The sequence below is a fragment of the Varanus komodoensis genome, unplaced genomic scaffold (genome assembly GCF_004798865.1).
Source record: "Varanus komodoensis strain SLA01 unplaced genomic scaffold, ASM479886v1 scaffold21, whole genome shotgun sequence".
Lineage (NCBI taxonomy): Eukaryota > Metazoa > Chordata > Lepidosauria > Squamata > Varanidae > Varanus > Varanus komodoensis.
In genome coordinates, this window is record NW_025335589.1 from 3,851,415 (window position 1) to 3,863,599 (window position 12,185).

Here is a 12,185-nt window from a genome sequence, read left to right on the forward strand (position 1 = left end):
GTAGCTGGAGAAGCAGAAATCTAGTAGCAAGCAAATAGTCAACATATTTAAAGTAAAACCCATAAAAAGAAAGGTTATAATAACCTTTATAATAAAGGAGTATTAACCAATTTTTGCTAGGTATTTATGATACTGAAAGAAAAAATAACAGTACTACCTTTGCCTTCTCTTGGCTTCTTTTTTATACCCAAGTCTGGAGATGCACTGGTAATAGTTGATGGCACTTGGGTTTTTGGCTTACGACCAGCTACAAAGAAAAGTTTGCAAGACTGAAATGTGTGTAAAGAAATAATACTTTCATTTCTTTTTCATCCAAATCTTAATAAATAGGAAACTGAAGAAAAACGAGAATGCTGACAATACAGACAATATGTCTCATAATGCACAATTCTGAGTGGCTTACATGCAGAGAAAGAATCTACTTTAAACATACTAACAGAAAGTTGACAAAGGTAAATCACAATATATGAAATTGGCTGTGTGTGTGATAATGGCCCATCCTGAGACAATAGATTTATTTTATGTACCACAAAATCCCTTCCTCAGAACTTCTAAGCATGCAAATGTAATACATAAATAATCTCATCCAACTTCACAACAAACCTTATGAAGGAGATATATTTGAAACTCAGCACACTCATAGCAGACTGGGAATTTGAACCATAACTGGAAAAACCTCTATGTCTGTAATTTCAGAATGTCACTATGTTTAATAAAGAACCATTGTGACTAATTGAAGTATGAGGTTATTGGAAAAGAATGCAAGTTTTTAACAATTGTTTACAACTTTATATTAAATCAAAATATTCATTCACTCATTCTCCAATCAAAATCAAAGCAGCACACAAAAAAGACGAAGGAAGTTGTGCCTTGTCAAAGTATTTATTTTACTGTTTTTAGTTGGAACTCCACACCCCTCCAAAATACCTTTCTTTTTTTTCATTGGCTCATGAATTTCTGGAGAAGTTGGTACAGGAGATGTGTCCATTGGTTCAGACTCCTCAGTTGATACCTCCACTACAGTTTCTGTAATCACATCTGGCCTCATGGCAGCATGTATGAATTCTGGAGTTGACACACAAGGTGGGACAAAAACCTCCACTAAAGGAAACAAATTAAAAGGTGGAGCTTTTAAAAATCCAGCTGTTTCACATTAGACATGACCAAATATATTCTACATCATAAAACAGCAGCAGCAGCAACAAAGAAACAATGTTTCTGGAACTATCCCAAGGATGGTTTTAAGCAGGAGTAAGCAACCTCTTTACCCTCTAGATGTGTTCACACTAACATTCTCATAAACCCCTGCCAGTATGGCCAATCAGCAAGAATTATGGAAGTTGTATTTCTAAGCATCTAGAAGGCACCTCTGGCTTAAACTAAACACAAACACTATTCCATCATTCTGTCACTCTAGAACAGGGGTCCTCAAACTTTTTGAATGGGGACCAGCTGAAAGGTGCCAGGGATGGGTGTGGGCTACCAAGGTGGGGCACGCAGGGGGGGCACGCAGGGGCGGGGGGGGCGTGCATGCACACATGCACAGAAAGGCAGGGGCATGCATGTGCAGAGATCATTTTCTCCCAATGAGTCCAAAATGATCTCCTTGCAAGCAGGCCAGCACCTCACCACGTGCATGCATGGCGAGCTATGGCGGGCCGGATCCAGCCCACAGGCCGCAGTTTGAGGGCCCATGCTCTAGAATATCTGTACGTGTCACAATACAAGATAAAATACTCTTTATTATGATACAAAATGGGCCCATGTTTTTGGTAAAAAAGAAAAAGAAAATTATATAATTACATGGTCTGCATGATCAAAACAAGGCAGTAGTTTGTATTAATCTGAAAGCATAAGAACCATTTCCCTAATTAATTGCCTGGACACAGCTTGTCATCTTGTCAGAATCTTAACAACATGGCTGGTCTGAAGGGGAAACAACCCTGAAATAATTCATGGGCTGTTGGACAGCTATTTAAAGCTATGGTAGCTTGTTTAACCATACAAATTAGCCCAATATTTGCTTCCAGAAATTAGACATTAATATATTTTTAACTCTGAAAATTACCAGACCTTGTAATTTTTAAAATAACAATCAAAACCTTTGTAAATTGGAAGCGTTTTGTTTTCAAAATGAAACCCAGTACTTCATTATGTCAATCAGGCTTCAGGCTTCTAAACTATAGAAAGTATGGTTTCTCATTAGTAAGATATATCCTTTAATTTTGTGAACTCATTATATCATAAGAATATGCAATTTTAGTTCCCAAGAAAATTTTGCACAATTAAGAAATACCTTTACAAACCAGTAAGATGGTTTATAACAGATGTATGTGTTTCTTCCTTAAGTCAATTAGCAATAATCTAAAAATTATGCATACTGCTTTGATACGTAGTCTCTCTGTTCAAATATAATTCACATAACAAGTATTTGAAGCACCCTCCCACAAACAAATATTGCAACATGTAATTTCGCACACCAACAATATTATTTAATGTGGAGACCAACATTTAGAAGCATGAGTATTCAATATAATGGATATATTATTAGGAGAACAGACAGCTTTTTGGCCTGGAAGGAGCTTACATCCAAAACCTCAAAAGCAACTAAGTTTAATTAAGCCAGTGTTTCTCCCCAAAATTGTAAAGAAAAGCATTATTGACATACCAGGTGTTCGAGCATCTCTTAAACAAGTTGGTGATTCCATATGAAGCAAGGCCTCTGCTGCCTCAATTGTCTTATCTGAACAGTGCACATTGCTGCCATGAACAGATGCTTCCACTGTATAAATAAATAAATAAATCACACAAATACATTTGATTGACAGGTATCCTAAATCAATCACTATATAGGCCAGTATTGCACAAGGCATAAACACCATTTCAAGAAATATTTCTGAAGATGAACAGTATAAGATACGTTTGAGGCGAAAATTTAATACTTCCTCTTCAATGGGTTTGAAAATGGCATTTGTTGAAAAATGCATTCCTTTCAATGGGTGCATAGAGGCAGGAATAGACACTTGAGATTTAACTTCACCTTTATTCACACTAGAACAGTTCTGTTTTAAGACTGAATTCTTGTACATTTTAGCCCATTAACTATGTTTGATTTAGTTATGTATTAATGATCAAATTTTAAAAGACTGGCAACAGGGATCTGGTGTTTATTTTTAAAGGAAATTAACCAGGAATGTATACTGTGTAATAATCTCACCAACTGAAGGATCCTCCTTCTCACTAGCCATTTCCTTCCCCTTCATAACACAAACAAGTTGAACATTCAGCAACCAAACCGTCAACACAGACTCAGTATTCCCTGTATTCAGTTTATAATTCTATCCCAGCCTTTACCAGAATACACATTTGATAAAAACAGCCTAGGAAAAGTGTAAACAATTGCTATGTTAATGATCCATGGCTGCACTGATTTTTTTTAAGGCCACAGTAATTTCAGTGATCCTATAAAGTGTTGTTTGACTCATGAGCAGGCACCAAGTGTTAAGTGTTGCCATGCTAAGAAAGGAGGAGAGAGCTTTCTTCCCTATAACTGTAGTTTTCCAATGTGTCATTTGTGGACTCACACATATGGATTATGCACCCGCACAAAACAATCTTTGCAACATTCCAAAGTCAAAATATAGTTTTTTCATGGGAGTTTCACCCCTTCCTATGAGCATGCTCCAGTCATGGGCCCCACCTGCCTCTCAGTTCCATGTTTGCTCTCTTCCATGCCTCAGTGGAAGAGCAAAGTGCTGCATGAGAAGAGTGGGTAGACAGATAACCACTCAAAGAAATGCACTGATAGTTAAGCACCCTGTTCTCCTTCTCTGTGACTCACACATGAGAGTGACTATAAAGCTAAGAACTTACCAGTGGAAGATGGCAGGGAAATGTGAAGGCAAAAACAGGTCTGCCAAAAGAAGTGTTGTTTCTGGTTCTGACATCTAAGCAGTTGTGTTTGATGAAAGAGGATTTCTGCTTCCAGGTGGCTACAGTGCACAGCTGTGGTATTGGTATTTCCCTGGTGATTAGTATTCCTCTGAACAATGCAGACAAGAAGGCTATTGCCCTTGTAGAGCCCCACTTTACTGGGAGAAAGGGTGGAAGGTGAGCTAGTTGGTAAACCAGATGAACAGTTCAGGTGAAGCACTGAAAGGACTAAATCCAGCATAGTGCACAAAACAAGCAAGTGGCTTTTCAAAAGGATGATATGTGTTTCACATAGAAGGTAACAACCTTTCAAACATCAAGTGAATGGTGTCTACTACACACCAGTTTCAAAGGTTGAAGGGAACAGCATGGGCAGGGCTTGTCATTACGCGAGAATTCAACATCCATGGTGAAGCAGAGTCTTTTTGGTTTCCATGAAATCCCACTGAGAATCAACAGTCTGTTTTAAGGTTTCTGTGCTTAAAAATTGTTGTAATTGACTCCAGTTACAATGTTTCTGCATGGTTTTCACATTTCTGCCAGCAGATACAGAGAGGTCCAGCCTCCATTTTCTGCTGAACTGTTCTGCCCAGCAACTGTTGAGGGCATCATGCTGCACTACCTCCAGAGAAAAAAGGATGGAAGAAAGAAGTGGAGAGGAGAAACCTTCTTACTTAGTGCTCAGAGGGCAAAGAGGAGAGAAGAAAAGCATGAGTAGTAAGGAGGTGTTTTGTTTACTTCTTTTTTTTCTTTTTTGCTTTTAGGCAGGGAATATTCCAAGTCCTGATTTGCCTGCTGTTGAAAGGAAATGAAAGGCAGGTGGAAGCATGCCTGCAGCACACATAGAACAACGTTCTGAGGGCTGTTTTGCACAGGTATATAACCCGTGTGTGTGTGTCACAGACCATGAAAAAGAGTTAGGTAAGGGATTTCAATCTATCCCCAAGCTCAATGTAACACTACCATTAAAATGACACTTGTGTTTCTTATAGTTTTACCTTAATTATGCAATTTTCGTTCATAATTCTGGAAGTCACAATTTAATCATCAATGCTGAAATCCCTTAAAGAAATATAACCAGGCCAAAACAGGTGACCAAATGTCCCAAAGTTGCTTTTATGGGTCATATAATGACTAAAGCTTCCTCTCTCTTTTTTTCCCTGACCTTTGATGTTGATTCACTATTTCCCCCTTCTATTCCCTTCCTTCCAAACTGGTCATCTTCATTAGAAAACATTTAGAAATATTTAAAATGCACACTGACTGATTGTGAGATATGGAAATATAACCAGTTGATTAAGCAGCTAAAAACCAAATAGTTAATTGTCTGAACAATTAACATATCCCTACTAGTTATAGTTTAATCTATGAAAGGAGCTATGTAATCAATTACTACCCTGCTCTACTACTATTTAATCAATCAAGGCACTTTACCCAGTTAGTTTTATTCCAAATTGCACAGTAGATATAGTTTTGCTTCTCTGTCACTCATGTTTGGCCCAGCACTGTCTTCATACATGACTTTTTTCCTTTTAGGGAAATGGTTGATCACTATTGGATACGTATTTCTCATCCAAATTACTATTATGTGGGGGTTCATTGCTGTATTAGGTACTCATGTTTGTAGTAGGAGCTTACCAAGAAAAATCCAGTAGGAAAAAATAGTTATGGCAGTGTTTGTTAATTAACAACTGATTGTATCTGAATTTACATATACAGACACAAGCATAGTACACACATACACAGCAGTTTCTCTTTTTTGCTGCAGAGATTTTTTTAAAAAGTAAACAGCACACAGCCACCTGCTATATATCGTCCACACACATGAAGGTGTACACACACACACACACACCCTCCAGTTGCTCTTTCCATTTATGGACATCTGCTCAAAGCTAAACCATTCCAGCTGAGCTGCCAGCATCTAGATCTATCTTTAGAATAAGCAGGGTCACCTATACACAGTGCCAGAAAGCAAGTGGAGATTCAACTAGTGCTTCTCTACTGGGACTTCAAAAGAGCTATCCTGTTCCTTCAATATTCTAAATTAAATATAGGAATAGGAAGACTTTTTCAAAAAGGTTTTCGATACTAAGACTTCATTCATATGTATGAATGGCTGCTTGCCCTACAATAATGTCAGAACCTATCCATATGGCAACCTACTTTTTCAAAACAGCTCACCACATGACTGAATAGATTTTCAACTGCTCCTTTCTAAAGTACCTTGATGAAGAGAAAATGGAGACATGAGGAAGATCAGAAAACAACTCCTAAGAAATTTTCTGGAACACAGATTATTTTATTTTGCACAGTGCTCACTATTCCAGACAGCATTGCCAAAATAATTTTTGTAAGTAACTTTCTGATGACATAATCTAAGAACACCTATACCAGGGGTGGCCCAACTAAAGCTCGTGAGCCGCATGTGGCTCTTTGAGTTTATTCTACAGCTTGCAGAGGGGCTGAATAAGCCTGATGCAACTTCTCTTCTAAGCAACCAACCTGACATGAACAAAAGCAGGGAATGAAGCATGTGTCTCCTGCTGGGATAACCATTTGTGGTGCTTCAATCATATGACTTCAACACTGAGCTTCAGCCAATCAAGGCTCAACCAGCAGCTGAGCAGGCAAGCACAAAAAATGTCCAAGGAAAGATGCACTTATCACCTGCTGTGATAACCAGTCACAGCAGCGCTTCATTCATCTACTCTGAGCCCTCAAACTGCATAGGCAAGAACCCTATAGAGAAAGAATCAAGCATTTTCAATGCCTCACAGTCACTACTAGCAATAAACAGCCTGATTAATTGTACAATACCCACTTCATCCTAAATAAGTAAATAAATAAATGTAAATATTTGTTCATGTCTTGCAGCTCTCAAACATCTGACATTTAATATATGTGGTTCTTCCAATGACCAAGTCTGGTCCCCCCAAGATATACTATATTCACACCAAGTCCTAATTCTTCACCACCAAAACTATATGCACAGATTTGATTGCAGACTCTGAAAAGGAGTTCAAATGGCAAAGTGTAAGGGGCTGCAACCTCAGTCTAGGAGTCCTCACCCCACAAAAAAAAAAAAAGGCTAGAGCAAACCTAGGTCTTCCCATTTTCCACATAAAATCTAGAAGCCTCTTGGTTAGGTACAACCCTTAAATAGATACAATGCACTCTTTCAATTTACTCCTCCAATACTGTGAGGATTAGAAGCTTATAATTTTAAAAAATAGAATTTAATTTACATGTTTCATTCCTAAGAAATGAAAAAATGGCAGTTCCCTTTCTTTAAAAACAAAACCACAATTTAAAGTGCATAACAGCCACACTGCCCATACTTATTTGTCAGAGAACTGGCAAGTACAATCCTCTCACTAGGAACTATTACTTTCACACATTTCATGTAATTCTAACAAAAAGAATAAAGTGTGTGTAGATTTCTAAAGATTAGTCAATGGGGCAATCAAAGATCTGGATTTTTGAACTGAAATTTAAACCAATGTTGAAAGAGGCTGCATCTTTTTAAGCTTAAAAATACCATGCAAGACAGTGACCCCATCCAAATGATCAAATACTGGCTCAATAAACTGAAAACAAGAAGTCTCTTGTACCTGCCTCATTCCCCCGCCCCCCCCCCCAAGATAATAAACAGCCAGGACCCAAATTTATTCCTCATTATATGTAAACCAAAAAGCTATGTATAATGGTCTTCAAACCAACCAGGATATTGACCAACTTTAAATCATGGCTTCATATCCTATGTTGTTTGGTAGCAATTAAGTAGTTTCCTGGTTGATTCACAATAGGAAATTAGAGTTAACAGGATGGTTTCCCTGGCTGCATGAAAGGAAGAACAAAGGAACTGTCTGTGAAGACAAGAAGCTCATTAATATCACTTCCTATTAAACCAATATTTGATCATCTAAATGCAGCAATTAGAATGAGTTCTAGCATCTGTAAGAGAGCCAGTGTAGTATAGTGGTTAAAGAGTTGGACTGGGACTAGGAGGACTCAGGTTCTAGTCCCCACAAAGACACAAAGCTCACTTTGGGTCAAACGCACTGACTCTTAACTAATCTACCTACCAGAATTATTGTGGTGATAAAATGGAGGAGAGGAATAGGGTTACTAGGCAAATTATCTTGGATGACAAGATAAAAAGTAAATTAACTACTTATTTTGAAGATACAGCATTTTTCGGGTTGATCCAAAGGCACCCCATAGAAAATATTTGGCTTAAATTTGAAAGTTATGAGGGTGAGAAAAAAATCTAGAAAACTTGGGAAGAGTTACACTTGCCTTTGCTCAAAATTTATCCTTGAAGCTGCCCTTTTTCTTTCACAAAATCCCCAAAGAGCAGTGCTATAGGATGAGGTGGGTTATTTTTTCCCAGAAGTTTGCCAGAGTAATGCTTTATCATCTATAGCATTGCTCCTGCGGGGGAAATGCTGATCACCAAGAGCTCTGGGCAGTAACAAGTTTTACCCCACCCCACCTTCTAGTCTCAAATTCTCCAAAAAACATCAACCAAAAATGGTCCCACCCATTTTGTCATCCACAAATGAGGAAGCAAAAGAGGGAGAGAGCATGTCAATGTACTTATAAATTGTCACAAACATTTTGTCAGCCTAATAGTCATTCACTTATGTCAGCTATGAAGCTGGCATTTGTCCTAGTACATTTGGCCAAATTGATCAAAATTTTAGTTGTCATCCTAACACTCAAGGTGCCATATAAGCTTTCTCAGTTCAGAAATGCTTTATCTCTGGCTAAAAGCAAACAAACACACAAACCCAACCCTGAATATTTACCTTTGCAGAACACTTGCAGCCAATATTATAGCAATGGAAATTCAAATGCATTATTCCCACACATATCCACAATATATGGTTATACACATGGATTGTTTTAATTGTACAAGAAGTGTAACATTTGGGAATAACTACATTAATCTGGATGGGGGTGGGGATTTCTTACAAAATAAAGAATAAGAAGAGAAGGACTTCAGAACAAGATATATAGCTGTATCTAAAATAAAAAGTAAATGACACACCTGCTGAAAATATTGGATTGAATCTTTTGGCTTGAACATAGACGCAATTAAAAACAGTTACAGCTTAGCTCATTGACTTCAACAAGAAGTTCAACTAGTTTAATTGTATCTAACCCTAATATGTTCACATTTAAATTCCTCACAGTAGCAAAATGTTGTCTAAACAAAACAAACCCAAATACATCTGACTAACATACCTATTCAATCTTCATTTTATTTATATTGTCATCAAGAATAATGCAGAAGCCAGCATAAAAAAAGAATTTAAATTAAGAGCCCCTTTTCAGTGTGCAGTTATGCCCCGCTCCAGAATGCTTTTAAATTATCAAAGAACTAACATAGTAACATAGAAACATATGTTTATTCATATGCCAACTAATGAGTTCATGGCAGGCAAAACTCAAATAAGCTTCACACTCAAAACCTTTATCATGCTACACTAGTGCTCACAATTGAATCGCTAAGGATCCCTAGCAGTGAACAAAGAATTCTGAACCACCTGTCAAGTACAACCTAGTACCCCACTGCCTGCAGCAACATGTTTTATAGACTTAGTGACTTAGTAACTGAGTATCACAGTCAGCAATACAAATCTGGAGGAGCTGAAGAAATAAAAGAGAATAATTTTCTGAAACAAATGAGTAATCTGACCATTCATACAAAAAACATATTTGAACAAGTAGTTTTTCTAAACTAAGATAGAAATTAATCAGAAGACATGCTCGTGAAGTAACAAGAAACACCAAGACAAAGTCTGAAAACCTTTTGAGGAGATTTGCTCTTGCACATTTTAATGAGCGGAAATTACTGAAAACTTTTTCTAAGAGACTCATCAACTAGCTCACAGCCAAGCTGACCTTTAGCATAATACAATGCTGTTAACAAGTTTCAACAGCATTCATTTTAATTGAGCTCAAACAGTTCCAGTTTCACTTAAGCATGGACAAAGCTAAATTTCTAAAAATCCTATAAAATACAGTAATATTATGCTATTCAATTGCTGGACAGGTCAGGTTCCACAATTCTCCCCATACCCCTGCCCTTGTGTCACCCTTGCATTGTCATCTTTGTAGTTGCTATGGAGTCCCAAGATACTGTGCACCCTAATTGTAGTGTACCATACATGCATTTGCACAGTACAGCTGTCATATAATCAAACTAGTGTTCATGGATGTCCCATACTTTCTGCCATGTTTATTAAGACACAATGACTGCATTTTAATATCTACTCAGTAACACGCAGTATTCAAAGCATGACAATTAAGAAGAAAAACAGAAAAACACTGGCACATTTGAAAGCAAAGAACGAAGAGACAAAGGTATCACCTGCCTTATCAAACCCAAAGATGCTTCACTGAAAATTGCTCTACAAGACCCCCTTTGCTATAATTTCTGACAGAATATGCAAGTATTCCACAATTCAGTAGAGAACCAGTTGCACCTGATTATAACAGGTTTTCCTTTTATGGTACTGCTCTAAATTAGCCCAATTTTAAACCTTAACTTGAAAGCTAAATTTGAATAAGCCCTGCAGTTAATTAAATTCTGCTGAATTCTTGAACACTCATAGCCTTTGTTATCCATGATTTTTATGTCTCAAACAGCAGAAAAAGTGAACACAGAGTCAGATTGGTATTTGTACAACCTAATCTTATTGGTCCTGCCAAGACAGTCACCACACAATAATATTACCCGAAGGCAGCAAATATCCAACTATGACATCTTATCTAAACTTTGAAACTCCTAAGTACAGAAGGAAAAATCCTTCTGAGACTATGACAAATGCACTGTTTCCTAATTGTGACATACTATGCATGGACACTATGTCTAACTAATAAATATAAACACATAAGAACACATCAATGACAGAACCATACAATGACACTTTGCTCAACCCAATCCTCATTCTTCACCCCAAACCATAATTAATCAGAGTTGAAGGGCTAAAGAAAAACAGTTGTCTCTTCTGTGACAATCAGCCCCATGTCCTACTTTAGCATATATTCCAGTAGGAGGCAGAAGATATGTTTAAATACTGCTCCCCAGTAGTTGGCACCATTGCTATTACCAGTTTTAACACCTGTTCAAAAGCAATGTTTCTGTATAATTCACAATTCAACATTCATGGTCAATCATTTTGCAGTTGGAAAGCCAAACTGGTGATCAGTCTCAGTAATTCAATCGAGGTGGAGCCAAAGAGCCACAGAGGGAGAAGCCGGGGCGGGGGGGGGGGTCCGTCCATAGACTAGGAGCATTCTCTGAATCCTCAACAGTCAGCAATCTCTATCACAGAAAGAGAAAACTGAGGCACAAAACAGGCAAAGGAAAGGGAACATAGCTATACAGATGTATTCCCACATCCCATATGCCTTATTTCCAGCCCCAACTGCAATTCCACAAAGAATTAAGTAACATTCATGGCCAGTAGGACTGCAAAATCTACACAGATATAACAATAATGATAACAGTGTAATACTCTCAGAGATACATAGAAAACCAGCTTTTGGAATACAGGAACAAATTCTGAAAACATCCAGCAATATATGTCTTTATATATCCAGTGCAAAGCTTCCATCAGAGCAGGCCAGTTCAAAAGCAGCACACTTCAAAATACCAGATTATGGGTATCTTGTAAGTAGTAATTATCCAGCATGATCCAGCCAAAAAATCCTTTGGTTGGTTCCTTTACCAGTGAGCAAAGGTAAAAAGACAGCTTGCTGCACATGCTCTGGCTGCAGGTGCCTCAATCTCCCACAGAACGACCCCTTACTTTAGGAAATAGCAGAACTGCCATGACTGGCTACTTCAGAGACTGACTTGAGATCATCTTCTGGTTTGCTTTCCTCTCTTAAAAAGGGGTGCTTACACCATGTGGCGCTTGTAGCATTATCTGGTCCACAGTGTATTATACACTAAGTCTATTTTAAAGTTACAGATTTGAACAAAGAAAAAACCTGGATTTTGACATAGTATTTACCTCTCTCCTACAAGAAGTTTAGAAAGCAAATTGTAATTAAACCAAAGTAATTAATATTAAAGTATTGCAGCCCAATACTTGGCTGTTTATTCCAAATCAATATAAGAAATACAGTTTTACTGTTACCTCCCAATGCACTGGTCTTTGTTGCCTAGTACATAGCACATTACTTGAAGCTTTCAATCCAGTTTCCCCTGCAGTACAGTACATAGATCTGAGTCC

General features: G+C 37.7%; 1 protein-coding gene across 3 annotated transcripts in view; it reads right to left on the reverse strand.

The window, feature by feature from the left end:
- The window catches only part of ELF2 (E74 like ETS transcription factor 2), a 42,620-nt gene that overhangs the window by 4,327 nt on the left and 26,108 nt on the right, over window positions 1-12,185 (reverse strand). For all 3 annotated transcript variants that reach the window (XM_044430770.1, XM_044430771.1, XM_044430772.1), the window contains 3 exons: window positions 2,669-2,782; window positions 928-1,101; window positions 158-247 (listed from right to left, as the gene is read on the reverse strand). In XM_044430770.1, coding sequence (XP_044286705.1) covers window positions 158-247; window positions 928-1,101; window positions 2,669-2,782 — 378 coding nt within the window. The remainder of the gene's footprint in view (window positions 1-157; window positions 248-927; window positions 1,102-2,668; window positions 2,783-12,185) is intronic.